The sequence below is a fragment of the Mizuhopecten yessoensis genome, unplaced genomic scaffold (genome assembly GCF_002113885.1).
Source record: "Mizuhopecten yessoensis strain PY_sf001 unplaced genomic scaffold, ASM211388v2 scaffold5789, whole genome shotgun sequence".
Taxonomy (NCBI): Eukaryota; Metazoa; Mollusca; class Bivalvia; order Pectinida; family Pectinidae; genus Mizuhopecten; species Mizuhopecten yessoensis.
Window position 1 is genome coordinate 1,005,005 of NW_018406224.1, and position 19,289 is coordinate 1,024,293.

General features: G+C 36.3%; 1 protein-coding gene across 2 annotated transcripts in view; it reads right to left on the reverse strand.

The window, feature by feature from the left end:
- The window catches only part of LOC110451081 (poly(A) RNA polymerase cid11-like), a 48,433-nt gene extending 37,960 nt beyond the window's left edge, over positions 1-10,473 (reverse strand). Inside the window, exons 1-2 of one of the 2 annotated variants that reach the window (XM_021498938.1) lie at positions 10,369-10,473; positions 5,758-6,044 (exon numbers count right to left, since the gene is read on the reverse strand). In XM_021498938.1, coding sequence (XP_021354613.1) covers positions 5,758-6,044; positions 10,369-10,444 — 363 coding nt within the window. In that variant the 5' untranslated portion in view covers positions 10,445-10,473. Of the gene's footprint in view, positions 1-5,757; positions 6,045-10,214 lie in introns of both variants that reach the window. The other variant, XM_021498937.1, reaches the window with a different exon arrangement.
- Between the last annotated feature and the right edge of the window lie 8,816 nt (positions 10,474-19,289).

Sequence of the window (19,289 nt, forward strand, 5' to 3'; positions counted from 1 at the left end):
CCCTGGGGGCGTAGGACTAAACCGGCAACTATTTTTGTTGACCTTTGTCCATGGAAGGTCCCTGCAAAATTTCATTGCAATTGGTTCAGGGGTTTTGGAGAAGAAGATTTTTGAAATTTTAGTCAATTTGACCCCTTTTGGCCCCGCCCCTCAGGTCCCTGGGGGCGTAGGACTAAACCGGCAACTAGTTTTGTTGACCTTTGTCCATGGAAGGTCCCTGCAAAATTTCATTGAAATTGGTTCAGGGGTTTTGGAGAAGAAGTCAAAAATGTAAATTGTTTACGGACGGAGGACGGACGACGGACAAAAGGCGATCGCAATAGGTCACTTGAGACTTTGTCTCAGGTGACCTAAAAAGTTCATGTTGTACAAATAACCAGAAGACACAAATACAATTTCATGTTTGTTAACCCTTAGGCTGCTACGCTACGCACGGCATATGCCGTTTTGAAAAGTCGGGTCGTCAGTGCCATCATTTTCATCGCTTCAATCTACACGTCCGCCATTTTTATGACTTTTTTGCGATTTGAAATTCTCTTGCACACCTTTGGTCATTACTCGGGTACACTGCCGGGAATATCGAAAGTAATGACAAAACAACCAATCAGAAGCCTTCTACTATACACGTTCAGGTTTGGTATAGCAACAACCCGACTTCATACTTCCTGGCTAATGATCAAAACCTACAGACCAAGAAACGGCAAATGCCGTGCATAGCACTGACAACCTGACTTTTCAAATCGACATATGCCGTGCGTAGCAGCCTAAGGGTTAAGAAGAAGTTGTTTAAAGTTAAATATTGATGCAGGACAACGGACGGACGGACGGACTAACAACGGACGCTGCACCACAGCTAAGCTCACTTGGCCCTTTGGAAGTCATTAGCCAAATATAAGATTCTATACCTCTTAGTTCTTCAGAAGAAGTCTTTCGAAGCGTTTGACATATTTGACCACTGTGACCTTGAAAGTAAGTCAAGGGTCATTTTCATTCTCAAACTTTGTTGGACTCTATCCCAGGAAGCCACCAGTCAAATTTGAAGATTCAATACCTTTAAGTTCTTAAGAAGAAGCCGTTTGAAGTGTTTGACACATTTGACCCCTGTGTAAGTCAAGGTCATTTTCATTCTCAAACTTTGTCGGGCTCCTACCAGCAAAGCTTTCAGTCAAATATCATGACTCTATGCCTGTTCGTTCTTTAGAAGAAGTCGTTTAAAGGAAAAGTTGACGGACGACAACGAACAGACGACGAACGCCTCACCATGACATAAGCTCACTTGCCCTTCGGGCAGGTGAGCTAAAAACAGGGCCTTAAATTGCTCACTGAGCTTCTTTGGAAATCAGCCCAAAAGTGTTCAAAAATTCTCAGTACGAATATTTAATAACTTCTTTAAAACATACCATAACTAGAACTGTCGCCTATGGGCTAACTTATACCCCCCAAATTATGGCTGCTTGTTGCCCCTATAGGAGCTAAATAAACAAAGGAAACATGAGGCCAAATGGGCCTGCATCGCTCACCTGGTATTAGTCTCACAATTGTAACCTTAAAAGTGGACTAAAATAAAGCTATAAACAAAGTACATGTATCAGTGTCTTGACTTCAAGTCATTCAGAAGAACCTGTTTAACGATTAAAACAAATTTGACCCCTGTGACCTTGAAAGTCAAACATGGACATTAAGTTGAACAAACTTAATAGCCCTTCCTCCCAGAATGCAACATGCCAAATATCATCACCTTAGACCTTGTGTTTATTGAGAAAAGGACTTTTAAAGATGTATGCACTATGGATCAAATGTGACCATGAAAGTGTGTCACAGTCATTTACATCAACAAGCAATCACACTGTATGCTTTAGTTATTAAGAAAAAGTCATTTAAAGATTTCAACATATTTGACACCTGTGACCTTGAATATAGATGAAGGTCAGTCATTTTAACAAACTTGGTAGCCCTTCATGCCAACATCCTTCTGGCAAAATATCATCACCCTGGACCTTTTGGTTATACAAAAGAATTTGTTTAAATATTTCAATATATTTTACCCCTGTGACCTTGAAAATGGGCAAAGGTCATTCATTTGAACAAACTTGTTAGCCCTTCATCCCCACATGCTTCTGGCCAAATATCATCATCCTGGTCCTTCTGGTTATTCAGAAGAAGTTGTTTAAATATTTCAATATATTTTACCCCTGTGACCTTGAAAATAGGCAAAGGTCATTCATTTGAACAAGCTTGGTAGGCCTTCATCCCAGCATGCTCCTGGTCAAATATCATCACCCTGGACCTTTTGTTTATACAAAAGAAGTTGTTTAAAGGTTTTCAAGACAATTGACCACTGTGACCTTGAATACAGATGAAGGTCATTCATTTGAACAAACTTGCAATTAGTAGCCCTTCATCCCCACATGCTTCTGGCCAAATATCATCATCCTGGTCCTTCTGGTTATTCAGAAGTTGTTTCAAGATTTTAATATATTTTAATATATTTAACCCCTGTGACCTTGAAAATGGGCAAAAGTCGTTCATTTGAACAAGCTTGGTAGGCCTTCATCCCAGCATGCTCCTGGGCAAATATCATCAGCCTGGGCCTCTTGGTTATTCAGAAGAAGTTGTTTTAAGTAAAACGCTGACGCCGAACGGACGCACAATGCCATAAACACACTTGGCCCTTCAGGCCAGGTGAGCTAAATACATATAGAAAGGTAAAGGATTATATGCCATATCGTCAGACCGATGGAAAAGACAAACACCACTACTGTGACCTTTGACTCAAAGACCTCGGAACTTTGTCATAATGAAGCTTGCATCAATGCTACATTTACTCCAAGGTATGTGTATACAAAATACCTATCATTTCTGCCATAACCATGACCTTTGACATCATGACCTTGGAAGTTTGTCATAATATGCCTGCATAATTGGCTACGATACTCTTATGTATATGCATATACAAAATACCTACAGTTTCCAAGATATGTATAATTAGCCATTTCGGTAACTTAATTCATTCGTAACCTTTGACCTCTGACCCCATGACCATGGAAGCTGTCAGTAGAGTAGATTCCTAGATATTTAACCATTTCAGTAACATAATTCATTCGCGACTTTTGACCTTTCAAAACGTCGTAAGCTGAAACCTGACAAAAAAACTGTTATATATATAACCATTTTTGCTTCTAGTATTACCATACCAAATTTGGAAGGAAATGAATAAAAAATAAAAAAAGTTCTTGCGTTTTCTATACAATGTCATGTTCTAGAGAAGGTTTATGAACCAAGGGCCATAACTTTGTAAAAAGTGAAAAGTACTTTACGCACCTCTCCAAGCTGCAAGGATTGTTAACAGCAAATTTCATTGAAGTCCATCCATGTACTACATTGCGTCCACAGACGGACGGACAACCCAATTCCAGTTTACCCCCCGCAATGAATTTGTTTCTGAGATGTACTACCTACTTATTTTCGAGTTTCTTGTATACATCATCAATGGCAAAAAAACTATTCATAAATATATATATATCCTACATATTCCCCGAGCAGAACCAACAGCAATCGTTTTGAATTTTGAAGTATTGTTAATACAGAGGTATGCATGTTTATAATCTGACAAATACCAGTTACATGTACTATCAAGTATATAACAAAATCAGACCAGAAGAAAAAAGTTTGGATCTTAAAGATCTCAGCTTAAATCAGAAGACATGGCAGACATTTTGTTTTATGGGATTGGGTTACCCAGGTAATAAGTCTGTTTCACAATATTCACTATCCACTTAGTACCATTCATCATCTATTATAAATCATGAATATAGTTATATCAATGAAACTCAATTAAGTTATAGTCATATATCATATGTGTAAGACAATCGTATATAGCAACAGATCTAGAGATGGTAGTGTTTTCTTGACTGTTTGGGGAATTTGATTTTATTGTTAACTTGGGAGAAATTGACACGTTGTGAAATCATTTTTTGGTCAGCAAAATTTGTAAAAGCCAGAATGTTTACAATCATGATACTACCAAATGAACAGATTGATAAAATAAGGTAAAACAGATGGAAATGGGTAACTAGATAATCAACCTGTAAACAAAACAAGAGGCCCAGAGGGCCTGTATCACTCACCTGGATATCTAAGCAATCATGGCAAAATATTCTCAAAATGAGACCCAAGGGAATATGCCAGACCCCAACCCCAGACCCTGGGGTCAAATCTAACATCATGACTGCATTCGTCTCTTTATGCCCAACAATTGTATATATAGTTTTGGGGTGGGGATCTTAACCATTTCAAAGTTATGACCCAGGGGTTAAGTCTCCAAGGGTGGGGCAGACCTCAAGGCCATCCTGGAATCATATGTGCATTCATCTCTTTAATTTATACTCAGCAAATGTAGGTATGGCTATATGGTGGAGATCTCAACCATTTCCATGTAATAAACTTTTTTGGCCCCACCCCTTAGCACAGGGGGGCCAGCGCCAAAATTTGTACAATTTTGAATCCCTGCCTCCCATGAATACTTCTGACCAAATATGATCAATATCCATGGCATTATTCTACAGAAGTCATTTGTAGCAATATAGCCAAATTGCCCCCTTTTGGCTCTGCCCCCTGGGAGGTCAGCCCAACCATTTGTACAATTTTGAATCCCCACCACCTAAGGATGCTTCCAGTCAAATATGGTTGATATCCAGTGCATAGTTCTACAGAAGTCATTTGTAGCAATCTAGCCATATTGCAACTTTTGGCCCCACCTCACAGCCCCCTGGTGGGGTCAGCCCAACCATTGGTAAAATTTTGAATCTCAACTACAAAAGGATGCTTCCAGTCAAATATGGTTGATATCCATCTCTTAGTTCCAGAGAAGTCGCTTAAATTAATATAGCCCAATTGCCTCCTTTTGGCCCCGCCCCTCAGGCCCCTGGGGGGCCAGACCCACAGTTTATACAAAATTGGTTCCCCTTCACCCAAGGATGCTTCAGACCAAATATGGAAAAAAATCCTTTTATTCCTGCAGAATAAGAAGGATTTTAAAGAATTTGCTGTGTTCCCCATATTTGGACCCACCCCTCAGGCCCCTCGGGGGCCAGACCCACGGTTTATACAAAATTGGTTCCCCTTCACCCCCAGATGCTTCAGACCAAATATGTCTTCTGAAAAATATATTGGCAAGATTTTCTTTCCTAGGGATTGAGGTACAATGTACAAAGAAAATCTTGTCAATTGTTTTTATAGGTATTATTTATATTTATGAACTAATGAACTACATAATAAATACATGTACATTTGTAAGATATGTTTTCCCTAGATTTCAGTATTGTGAAAACCATGATTATCACATCAAAACACTACAAAACATGATTTTTAACCCAAAATTTGACCCCCACAGATATGAACTTATCTGAAATTAGGCATTACCTATTTGGTTTCAGAAGTACTCATTTGGTGGATTTTTCACAGTATTTACAAATGTGCTGAGTACAAAAATCGACTACATGTATTAAAGAGCTCTAGCTTTTTTATGTAGACACAGATTGTAAATGTCAAAAATGTACTCTCAAACCAAATGCATTTTTTCCCCTTGAAACTTATGAAGCCTACGTACATTGTGCACATCATGATGTTTATGACAGTTAAAGAGCTGATTTTTGTTGACATTTTGATACCTATAATGCAAGAGTTACTAATTTTACATAAAATATCACCCATGACTATTGTATGTTACTGTATATTGCTAACTTTACTCATACTTACATGGATTCCTTCTAAACTTTTCAGGGTCCCTGCGTCCAATTTTTGTAGATTTGTTTTAGTTATTACATAATGTGTCTTTGCCTCCACCAATCTCCTCTCAATCATTTTCCAGAATGACGGTGCATGCTGTCCATTGTTTTTCTTCCTATTTTCCATTTTTCTATCCTTTCTATATACATGTATATCTTCTGAATCTGTTGATTTGACATTGTTAGGCTTTATATTTGTTCGTTTGTTCACTTTAATTTGAGTCCGTCTCTCTTCCAACTTGTCACTTTGAAGCTTAACTGCAACAGAAAAAAACAAAATTAGGACAAAAAGTCATAGTGCATGCACTATATCATATTTTGGTATGAGTGGTATTGAAATTCTACCCGAGGGTGCAAAATCTGGATTCAGAACAGAGGTTATCTTTATTTCTGACACATTTGCGATGTAATGCTAGTTTTCATTGGTTAATGGACAATAGACCATGCAGGCGGCGCATGTATTCTTTTCAAATAGACCAACACTCTCCCCAGAAAAACGGTGAAGAAAAGAAAAATCTGATTATTTTATTAATTAAGTTAGACTCGCTTTCACAAGCTTTGCACTTATGTTTTAAATATCATGTTTTATGATTGTGGCTCTCCCTACTTTTAGCACTATGTAACATTGGTCAATTTCATCCTTCCTAGCATAAAATGCTGTTGAAAACATTTATAAACGAACAATTATGTCTCTGCAGAAACTTAACAAAATGAAAACCCTCATAAATACATATAATAATGATTTGAGGTTCTTGTATACCGCTTTATCACAACCTAGTTCGAAGGTCGTCTGAAAACGGTTCACAAATTAGTATCCGTGGTTATAGGGAACCAAAATCTTCCTCAACTCCCTGGGGAGCATACAGACAGTGCTGCCATTTCGGCACTCACAGAGCATTCAACAATTCCAGCACTACCCAGCCATGTACTCATTTACAGCTGAGTAGACTGGAACAAGCTGAGTAAAGTATCTTGCTCAAAGATACAACACTGTGCCGTGACCTTTTTTGGGGGCAATATTATGTATATTTGTCTAGACAACTCCTTCTAAAGTATTGGACCAATTTCAACGAAAGTTTCTAGATATGATAACTACCACCTGTGCATCAAGGTATTATTTTTTCCATTCTGCCTTTTTTTTTACAAAGGTATATGGCCCTTTGTTGATAAATCCTTGTCCAGATATGTCCTCCAAAACTAAGTGGTCAATTTCAACGAAAGTTTTCAGATATCATGATAACTACCATCTGATGTTGTGCATCCAGGTATTAAGTTTCAATCTGACCCTTTTTTTTACGGAGTAATGGCCCTTTGTTGAAAAATATATGTCCAGACAACTCCAAAACTATGGGGCCAATTTCAAAGAAAGATTACAGATAACCACCCCCCCCCCCCCCCCCCTCCCGACATTGTGCATCCATTTAGTATGGTCATAAGGAGTTATGGCCCTTTGTTGAAAAAAAACTTTGTCTGCCTCATGAACTACTTGGCTGATTTCAATGAAAGTTTACTGATATGGTAATTATCCCCTGATGCCGTGTATCAGCCTAATGAAAGGGTAGTGTTTGTTTATTTCGACCCTTTTTAAGGAGTTATGGTCCTTTGTTAAAAAACTTTGCCTTGATAAATAACTAATCGATAAATGAACTTTAGATGATGTGCTATTTGATAACATTCTGTGATAATATGAATTCACTAGACATGTTATAAACATTGAAGCTGAAAAGTACAATAATGTTTATAACAAATCTAGCTCTTTTATAAAAACATTGAATGTTAAGAAAGGCAGGGTTGCAAACTCTCACGGCGTGAGTCAAAATCTCATGCATTCGTCACGCTGAGACGACCTTACTCACGCATAATCATGCCTCACGCCACGTGAGCCATAAATCTCACGCATTCGAAAATATTCTGATTTTAGGTCGGGCCTTCACAAGGATTAAGAGAAAACGATTCTTGCATCACGAACAGACAGTCGCTAATGGCTGATGAAAAGTTCGAAGTTATTTTTTGCAGTAAAGTGGTGTACATGATTTAACACACCAGAGACTTGTAGTAATAAACAATTTTAATCTGATGCGATGAAAAAATAACGAGTAATCGTTTCGGGAAGTGCTTTGGCATGTTGGATAGACATAGTACGTAGGTAGTCCAATACATAATCATGCAACAAATCGGATTGCAAATGTGGTATAAATGCTAAGGGTCTAACTGTTATTTGTTGCTTAGGATAGTAGCCAGAAGTAATTGTAAGATATTTTTCCACTGTCAAATTATCATATTTTTTTTAACTTTCATGTCATGAACTTTTTCATGTTACTATGGTAAAGTTCTTACTTTTGATACGAACTGGGGGTTTTTTAACAGTTCATGGAAATACAGAAAAAAAAAGACTGGTACACGTACCTGTTCTAGCCAAGGGTGGAATCGTTACAAGAAAGGCCTTTGATTATATAATGTGTTGCATTTCTGATGTCAGTTTTTGTGTGATAAATAAAAATCTTTTATATATCTGCAAAAATTGTTTTGTTTTATTTTCCTACAAAGATCTTGAAGTGAAAATATCAACAATGCAGATGTTATAGTAGTCAGAGAAAGCCAGGATTTGTTCGATACATTTGTAAATGTTATCTTAACACCCAAAACGACGTTACGCCGCGACGCCGTCAAAAGTCTCACACATTGTAAAACCCAGTGGTCGGAGATCTCCCACACTGGGCTCCTAAGAGGTTGGCAACCCTGAGAAGGACATTTTATATGAAGTTTAAGTAGTGTTTATGGTCAAAGGTCTATGGTTTTACGCGCATATATATATGCCGGTAAAATATGTTACGTTTTTACCATGATTTTTGTACTTTTTCCATAGCAACAATCATCTTCTTGTGAGGCTGGAATATTTCTCCTCGCATAGTAAAGAGAAATAAAGCCCCGCATGACCTAGATATATAATAGATCTTCAAATAACATGTCATTTCGTAACATTCAGTTGGGTCGCTTAAGAGATTGACATGTTATAAATCTTGTAAGCAACTTTTATAATTACATCAGCCTTAATGCCGTATTTCGATTTTGTTTACCTTGTTATGTACCTTTTTAGTAGCTCATGTACAAATTCAATATATATATATATTCCGAACATTGATGAGGGTATTTGAGTATGACTTGCCAGGGGGTTGACATTTAGGGTGACTATTACAATTTGTAGGGGGCTTGTTGAACCATAATGTGTATATTGTTGATACATCAACACAGACTCCAGTGGTGACATGTATATATGCTTTTGAAGATTTTTTTGTAATTTTTAGGTATTATATTAAAACTTGTAAATAACAAGGATGCAAAATTAGTAAAGAGACTGGTGGTAACCTTCAAGTGAAGATTTGAAAGAAGGTATTTCCTCACTAAGGGCCAGTAACATTGGTAATGAGTTCCAGGTGATAATAGTTCTTGGGGGGAAAAAAGACAATTTGTAGGCGTCTTTTGCGGTAGATATTGTGTTTATTTTAGGTGCCCCCTTGTTCGTCTGTCACCTGATGTCCAGTATGATGATGGGTTAATTTTAACGATGTTATGCAAGATCTTGCATAGCATTGACAATCTAGCTTTTGCCCTTCTTTGCGATAAAGATTTCCAATCTAATGATTTCATCATGTTTGCAATACAGCCTGGATCTACAGACCTGTACTCATTAAAAGTGTATCTCGATGCTCTACGTTGTACATTGTCTAATTGTTGTATGTGGTTGATGGAATAGGGATCCCAACAAGTTGAGGCATATTCGAAAAACTGGTCTTACAAGAGTAGTGTATGCCTGTGATTTAACTTTCCTAGAACATGAAGACGTAGAAAGCCCAAGGTCTTATTGGCCTTGTTGGTCACTGATTGAATGTGTTTGCCCTAAATTAGGTCGGACCTGAAAATGACACCAAGATATTTGTTAGTATCTACATTTTCTAAAATCTGATTATGAAGGGTATAATTATAATTAATGGTGTTTCTTTTGTTCACGATACTTTAATAAAAGAACATTTATTGCTATTAAACTTCATTTGCCACTTTTCTTCACATTTTTCTAAAGACTTAAGGTCATTGTTCAACTTAGCAAAGTCTTCAATAGAGTTTATTTATGTATATAATAGACAGTCATAAGCATATAGGCCTATAGTTTTATATTTACATGAAACTGAGTCGACAATATCATTTATGTACACCAAAAATAGGAAAGGGCCGAGAACTGTCCAATGAGGGACCCCCGAGAGGACACAGAACAGGACAGCTATCCGATTTTGTTCCATTTAGCAAGACTTTCTGGGATATAGAATTCAAAAACTGAGATATACCTAGTCGCGATAGATCGTGAAACTGTTAGTGTTCGTTATAATAATCAAGGTTTTCGCTTAAGTTCCATCTATTTTATACTTAACTTACCCATTTTTAAACTATCTGTGCTGGCATATCTGTACAACAATGTTTGTATAAATGAGCTTTTTCTCGACAGCAATTTGCAGAAAGTGCCAGGACCATTACACCTGGTCGCGGCCATTATGGATCGTACTAATCTACAAATAAGATATCGGCTTACGACTTTCCGGAAATCGAACTTCGGTTTGCCCCCGGTTGAGCCACAGGGTCACGTTACAAATATCTGAAATACACATATGCTATACTGATACGGGTCACAACACACATAAACATACACTTCCCTTGTGTATGTTTATGTGTGTTGTGGTCCGTATCAGTATATATAGCATATGTGTATTTCAGACATTTGTAACGTGACCCTGTGGTTGAGCCAAACATTTGTATTATTTTAGGTAAAACATCATATTACCACACATATTTGATCAGTGAAAATAGCGTATAATGACAAATATAGATAAATCATACACCTGAATAACATAAAACAGATCAAATAAAATCGAGTTACAAGATACAAGAATTTTTATTTAGTGTCGTGTTTGTAACAATGCAACTTTAGCTCAGAAGAGCTATTCTTACGACTATTTTAACAATCATAATTAATAAAAACAATAAAATATCACAAAGGTGGCATGCATCACAGATGGTTGAATAAAAGGTAAAATAGCACGGTAATTAAAGGTCATGCGAACATAAAGCTCATCATAGTGCAGCATATAAATTAATTTAAGAGACGTTTAAGTATAATGTACATATATGCCAATATGGCAAAAACTAAAAATTGACAGAATACATGCTAATATAGCATAATCTAAAACAACAATGCATATATTTATGAAACAATATTTAGGAATTTACAGCATAAAAGAAAAATTACACAAAAGAAAGTAAAGCATCACTATAAGAACTAAAACTTATGCATGACAACTATTTCTGGAGCAATAAGAACAAAAAAAACCACCAAAAAAACAACACAACCTAGAACCAAAAATCAATCCTTCATCTTTGTGCAGATGGAACATGTACAGATGGGACCATCCCAGGTGTGGACCAGCCTCCGGAATTTTGGGAAGTATTCACATCTCCGCAATTCATTTGGAAGACTGTTCCACACCCGGACCGCCTCAAACGAGAAGGATTTCTGCCCATACCTTGTAGTTTTTACAGATGGGATGCTGACTGTGAAGTCCCTTCTAAGATCATAAGCAGATTCCCTTAGTTTACTAAATCACGTATATAATTAGGAGAAATCTTGTGTAGTATTTTAAAAACTTCACAGCCCATATCTTTTAGCCTCTTAACATGTAAAAGAGTACTATTAGTAGATTTTATGTTTTGAGTTGGAGTGATCAGTCAGAGTTTCATCTGGGTCCCGATACCTGCAGACTTCGACATTTTGACAGACAAAATATCAAAGTCTGGTGTATGGGCACGGAATTAGATCTAAGTCCGTGGTATGGGCCAGAGGAAACTCTGGCTACCCGGCGGTCTATTTTCGCGCAGGTTTTTTCACGTTTTGCTTGCAGCACGTAGACGTATATTATATATCATACTGCACAAACTATGCTTTTGTATATTTTGATTTTAACTAAGTCTCAGTGTAGATTATAGCACGGAATTAGATTATCTAAGTCCGTGATTATAGACAGTATTTATTCACATTTTTATCTTTTTATTCCTTGAATTCACAATCTCACGATTTCAAGATGAATTCTTCACTATAAAGTTAGGCTTCGGCTAGCCTGTTATGCATGGAATGGGCAGGAACGCGCAGAAACGGGCAGGAAACAGTAGAAACGGACAGAAACGGGCAGGAACGGGCAGAAAATAAATCTATTAATTATTATATCCATTAATGGATATATATAATAGATACATTTAAGTATCATTATCGGGTATAAGATATATTTGGTAAAAGGATTGTAATTACATGATCGGTGCAGAATCGGAATAAATTATATCTATATATACATTTATGTCGTTATAAATATAATCATGAGACCTATATTTATGTTATTATATATTTTTTATCGGGTATAAGATCTATTTGATAAAAGAATTGCAACGAATTAAGAGTATTGTATTGATATGGATCGGGCAGGAACGGGCAACGATTTACAGGAACGGACAGAAACGGGCGACGATTTACAGGAACGGATAGAAACGGGGCAGGATCGGACTTATTACTCTATATTTATTGTATATAATTATCCTTATCGGGTATAAGGTATATTTGATTAAAAAAATGCAATTACATACTCGGGTCAGATTCGGACTAAATTAATAATATATATATATTTATATTGTTATATCTTTTTTATCGGGAATAAGATATATATATTCGATATATTTAAGTATCATTATCGGGTATAAGGTATATTTAATAAAAGAATTGCAATTACAGGAACGGGACAGGATCAGACTAAATTGTATATATATATTGCCAGGCCGAGTTTCCAATCTATGTCTCTGTTTTATTCTATAAAAAAGGTTGTTCAGAGAATTATATATTACATATATAATAAATATGTATCTGGGTTACTTTCTCATTTAATATAATTGATATTGTTATTGCTATGTCATAACACATGAAACATTGGAAATGACATTATGTAACCAAATTTATAGTCAACTCTTAATAAATAGCATGAATATATTTTGAGTGAATTAATTGGTGTAAATGTGTAGATTACAATCCCATCACGTCAACGATCTTAAAAAAAATCATTAAGGTTGAATTAATCCTTTGTTCTTGTACTAATTGATGTGCAGACCATGTGATCGCTTAACAGTTCAATCAAAGGAACCTTCTAACTATCTTTCAAAGAAAATACGCAATTTTCCAACTCAAAAAAGGGACATCAGTCTGAAAATTAATTATCATTATATATGTAAATATAAGTTAATTGAAATACGTGTTTTACGTAAATAAATATTGAAGTCCATATGTTGGATTGTTTGACCACATATAGGCCTTATCTGTTTTAGAGAAACGCTATAAGTTTCAATTTTCAAAGGCCGATGTGGTCAAAACTGATTATCTAATTCCGTAATAGTAAACAATAGACTTCTTGTTCTAAAAAAAACGTATATTGATGACTCTGTCGGCAAATTTCTTAGGAATCAATCACCTGCGACACAAGCCAATCATCGTTCCAGGTAAGTACCCCACCTTATCAGTGACCCCGCCCTCCTGTAACACATAAGCTGAACGGTTAATTTGGTGGCTTTTGAATATTGGCGTCGGGTGCCGAGTGGACAATTTAGATTGGGTAATTACACATACATGTATATGATTATCTTTCCTGATGAAGCTGAGAAAATGAATTATTCAATGGTATCTCACCGGACAGCAACGCAGATTTTTTTTCCACAATAAAACGTTTCAAATTTGTATTCTCTGGTCTTATTGAACGTGCATCAAAATAGAACACATTTCCTTTGAACATTTCCATTGTGTCTGGTAAGCTCTGTCTCGTCAGAGACGTCTCGTGTGCCAATCAACTTTGCTTCCAATATCATGCGGGACTCGGTCCGTACAAGTGATTGGGAATTGTTGAGCGTTTTTTTTTGTTCAACATATTTCTTTTTAATTAAAATATATTTTATTGCTTCAAAATTCAAGCAAGTTGGATTGGGCACAAGTTATTACAACTTATTAAAGCCCTCTCCTCAACAATTGTACTACAACAATGTGATAGCGACAATAGACATATATGTACATTTTATACCATAAAACGAATTTGGAAATCAAAATAAGGTAAGAAGGAGCTTTGCTATTAGACCTCTGTGCCAAACTCTATCAAAGGCCTTTGAGATGTCACAAAAGACAATACACGTATCTTTCTTTTCTTCCATATTCAAACAAATATTATGATAAAGCTCAATCAGCTTGTGTACTATTTCATTTCCGAATAAATCTGAACAAGGTATTGGTCACAAATTGTTACAACTTTTCATAACCTTTTCCCGTAAATGTAAAGTTATTTCCTAATTAGTGTCACAAACTCAAGGTTATATGTATACAGTACAGTCGAATCAAGTTTGAACACGGAATGAGGCAACAAGTTTTCATGTCATTTAGTAATAAAGTAATTGAAAGGACTTCGAATCATATACAATCCATATCCTTTTGAATTTCATAGTATTTGAGTATTTAATTTAACTGAAGGTTTGTTGAAGCATTGTTATATAATTGATACTGTTATGTTTAAAAAAAATTGAATAACTAACATTTTTGAAAAGTAATTTTAAATTTTCTAAATATTTCCTGTTAAATTTATATATATGATCTTAATAACACCATTTTATGACATGAATAGAATTAATATAGTGAGACTTATTATAATATTTCTAACTGCTTGAGTCGCATGTATATGTTTAAATGATATACCCGATACAAAATATATAATAATACAAATATAGGTATCATAAGTAATGACGACATAAATATATATTTTTTTAGTCCGATTCCGACCCGATCATGTCTTTTATCAAATATACCCGATTAGGATAATTAAATATATACAATAAATATATATAAATAAGTCCGTTCCTGCCCCGTTTCTGTCCGTTCCTGTAAATCATCGCCCGTTTCTGTCCGTTCCTGTAAATCGTCGCCCGTTCCTGCCCGATCCATATCAATACATTACTCTTAATTCGTTGCAATTCTTTTATCAAATACATCTTATACCCGATAATGATACTTAAACGTATCTAATATATTTATCCATTAATGGATATAATAATTAATAGATTTCTGCCAGTTCCTGCCCGTTTTTGCCCGTTTCTGTTCGTTTCTGCCCGTTCCTGCCCGTTTTTGCCCGTTTCTGTCCGTTTCTGCCCATTTCTGTCCGTTTCTGCCCGTTCCTGTCCTTTCCTGTAAATCGTCTAACCGATTTTGGGTTAGTAGTGTTAACACGATCGATGACTGTTTATATATTTGGGTAATGTCGTGATTAGAAAGTGTTCTTGTTTCTGTCTTGATAACGGAAGTTACTCTTTTTTACTTATTTGGCCCCGTGACCTTGAAATAGATCAAGGCCATTTTTGACACATGCGTTAGGTAACGCAAGTGTCTAGGGGATCGCACATACTACGAAATTTGCCTGGTCTTCTCTCTTCAGGCTTCCTTCTTCAGTCTTCGTTCTTCTTCTAGTCGCTTGGATTTACAAAACATGTAGTCATGAATAGCCAGGCACCTGTTTGATACGTACGGTAAACCCGTTCATTCATGCCAAAAACGTTTTTTCTCTTTCTGTTTTTTTTTTTCTCTTTCTGTTTGGTTTAATTTTCAATATACATATATATACACTATTAAGGTGGCTCCACACATCGTCATCAGCGTCCATTTTCGTGACGTACAAAAATGTACTTCCGGAATGATCGAAATGTGCATGTACACCGTGTCGTCATTTCCGTATTGCGTATCGGGCATTCAATATCGTAGTAACACGGCCGCTTTCGTTTAAACGGTCAAACCGATCGGACCACTGTTGTTCGTTTATTAAATAAGGTCGGACCTAGTAATCTGATGCTGCTTTCAGGCGAGCCTTGAGAAAGCCTTGCAAGGCCTGCATACACATTTGCAGGTCCGCCAGAATTTATATCCGAAATTGTTACATTTATAAAAGGTCAAACCTGTTGTTCCGCATAAACGAACAGGCCCCTGGTAAACGATAGTACACGTGATGATATGTCAACACCCGATATCGAGATTTTACGGGGAAATTATTTCAGGAATAAAGCTTTCCAATTCATAGACATAAACAGACTCACAGGAAGACAGTGACATGAGACCAGACGACCTCAAGAAGGTCATATAGGAAACACATGGAATGCGGACGTACCAACCTCACGTGCTTACACGAGTTCATAAGCTCGAGGTCGTTACGATTTTCGCTGTTGAGGGAGTTTCGCTCTGTCGATTAAATCGTGTTTACAAATGTAGTCTACTTACTCTGTGAAAATAATGTTTTGTAAAATATCAAGATACCTATGAAATGCATGTGTGAGTGCACGTGAGAACGGCATACCATGCGATAGCCTCTGGTCACATATGTACCTGACATGTAATTATAAGTATACCGTGAGTTAGCGGACTGTGGAATGATGTCCAAAGTGTGCATGACTGAGGGTAATTTGGTTCCATTAAAGAACAATAAATTGATAATTTTGATATCATATTTTTGATTTATTTCCATCATTTTTGAAATAAATGAAATATTTGTAGGATTAATTAGAAATGCTTTTTTTTTATTGTTGTTATTGTTCCGAATAATGACACACACAAAAACCGGAAAATATTGAAATTGACTCAATTTTTAGGTATTTTTTCCCAAAAAAGTCCCCAAACTATCGGAATGTTTAGATTTTCATAAAATCAACTCTGCATAGTTGCATAACCATTATATGAAAGTTGAAAGTTTCAACGAATTTTGCAGGTTAATTGCGAAAGTGTGGAGCCACCTTAAAAATTCCTAATCCAAGCCCTGTGAGAAGTAAATATGAAGAATCTGTGATTTACATAAAATAATAAGTGGTTCCCCGTGTTGTTGTGGGGATTTACCATGGACTAGCGAACAAATATAGCTCCTGACATTTACAAGTAAGTAGATTTAAAAAAAATGTTTACGAGTGTTATTATGTCTCCCCTTCGAAAAAAGGGAGACATATTGTATTAGTACTGGTTCTTCTTCTTCTTGATGTATCTTGGGAAGACGGAATTTCTCACACTAAAATCAGATTTTATGCCCCACTATATACAGAGCTATGGCCCTTAGTTTATTTTTAATACCGAAGTTTGTCCACGGCATAACTTCTAAACCTTAAAAGATATCTTAATCAAACTTGAAGTATACATGCATCACTCACAGAAGATGTAAAGTGCACTGGAATTAGGTATCGTGCGTCACTATATACAGAGTTATGGCCCTTTGTTTATTTTTGATAACGAAGTTTGTCCACGGCATAACTTCCATGTTATCAGGGCCCCGCATCGAAAATGCGGGTGCCCTACACTAATTCATCCGTCCGTCCGTCACAATCAAACAAGGTATCAACTGACCAAAGGTCAAGGTCACTGGGTCAAAGGTCGAGGTCAAATTTTGTATATTTTCCCTGAAGAATATTTTGTTATGACATTATGAAGCAAAGTTGGTTGAAATTTTACAAAGAGTCAACTGACTTAAAGTCAAGGTCACTGGGTCAAAGGTTAAGGTCAAATTCAGAATCTTTTCAGTGGGGAACATTTTGTTCTGACACTTTGAAGCAAAGTTGGTCGGATTTAACAAGAAATCAAATGAACAAAGGTCAAGGTCACTGGGTCAAAGGTCAAGGTTACATTTTGTATCTTTTCACTGGTGAACATTTCGTTTTGACACTTTGAAGCAATGTTTGTCAGAGTTAAACAAGGAGTCATTTGACCAAAGGTCAAGGTCATTTGGTCAAAGGTTAAGGTCAAATTTTGTATCTTTTCACCGATGAACATTTTGTTATGACATTATGAAGCATGTTGGTCAGAATTAAACAAGGAGTCATTTGACGAAAGGTCAAGGTCATTTTGTCAAAGGTCAAGGTCAAATTTTGTATATTTTCACTGATGAACATTTTGTTATGACATTATGAAGCAAAATTGGTTGGAATTTAACAAGGAGTCAACTGTCTTAATGCCAAGGTCACTGGGACAATTTCAAGGTCATGGATCTTTTTTACTGGTGAACATTTTTTGTATAATATAAATGTCTTGTCTACATCTTTAGCTATGATGTGTCGTTGCTCAGTGTAGTGTATAAACACCTTTATAGATAACCAGTAACGAAAGCTTTTGGTATTTACTAACTATAAGTGTTTTATTTTGAAATTAATGTTAGCAATCGATCAATTCAAACGTAGGAAATAATTTATGAAATTTGTTGATGCACATAGGGTCGTTCAATCTGTTACTCAAGTCTTTGCTAAATAATAACAGTATTTTAATTCTATAATACGCTCACCATTAAACACTGATAATGCACTTTTATATTTTGTGTACAACGATCTACAATTGTTATCAAACCAAGGCTTATCTGGTCCTCTGTTTACAGAGGTAATAGTATGACAAGAACATGAACAATTCAATACTTGTCCACTGGAAAGACAAAATTTATCAAATAGGACGAGTACATTCCACAACATTTTCTAAACATGTATCAATACTTTCTTTTGAGCCAGTAAGCAGGCCAACAGATCTTTCAATCAAGAGTCTAGCATCATAAATGCCGTTTGTTACCTTGCTACTAGCTTCATCTGACCACACTGTTAGTTACTGTATCATACTTATCATTAACAGAACAACAATTACATTGAGTGTTTTCTGACAGTAGACAATTCAATATGAGATATATTGGCGCATGATCCGAATGTTCACCGAAACAACCTACTTCAAAACATTTGACAGACGACATTGACATTTTATCAGTTATTGCGTAGTCTATAACACTAGTACCATTATAATTACAAAATGTTAATTTACCATCCGGGTCACCTGTCGTCCGACCATTCAGGATCTGAACACCCGTTGATTTACGTAGCTGTAGCAGATTACGACCAAACGTAGTAACTTGTTAGTCCTCTGAGTTACGCGTGACGTCACATGGCTCCTGGGGATAACAAATAAACCCATCAAGTTGCCGATGAACACTGTCATGTAGTGCGTCTATAGTTATATAGTCCGGTTACCGGCCAGTCCTGCTGTTAAGGTTTCCAATTACACACCTTACCTAAAGTACTATAGTGACCGATATTGTTCTCTAACAACGAAAAGAAGTCTTCGTCATAAGTACGATGAAACAGAACCATCCGGCGGTAAATATGTTAGTGCTATATAAACACTTTTCTGGTCATCAACTCTAATCCATAAAATACTGTCTAATTGTACCGAATCCAGAGAATTCTACCGAATCCAGAGAAACATAATCGCGTAGCCATGGCTTGAATAGACAAACTAAACCACCTCCTTTACATTCCGATCTCACAACTGGTTTTAATCACTCAAAACCATTTACAGTTAAGTCATCCTCGTCGTCTAGCCAACTTTTCGAAAGA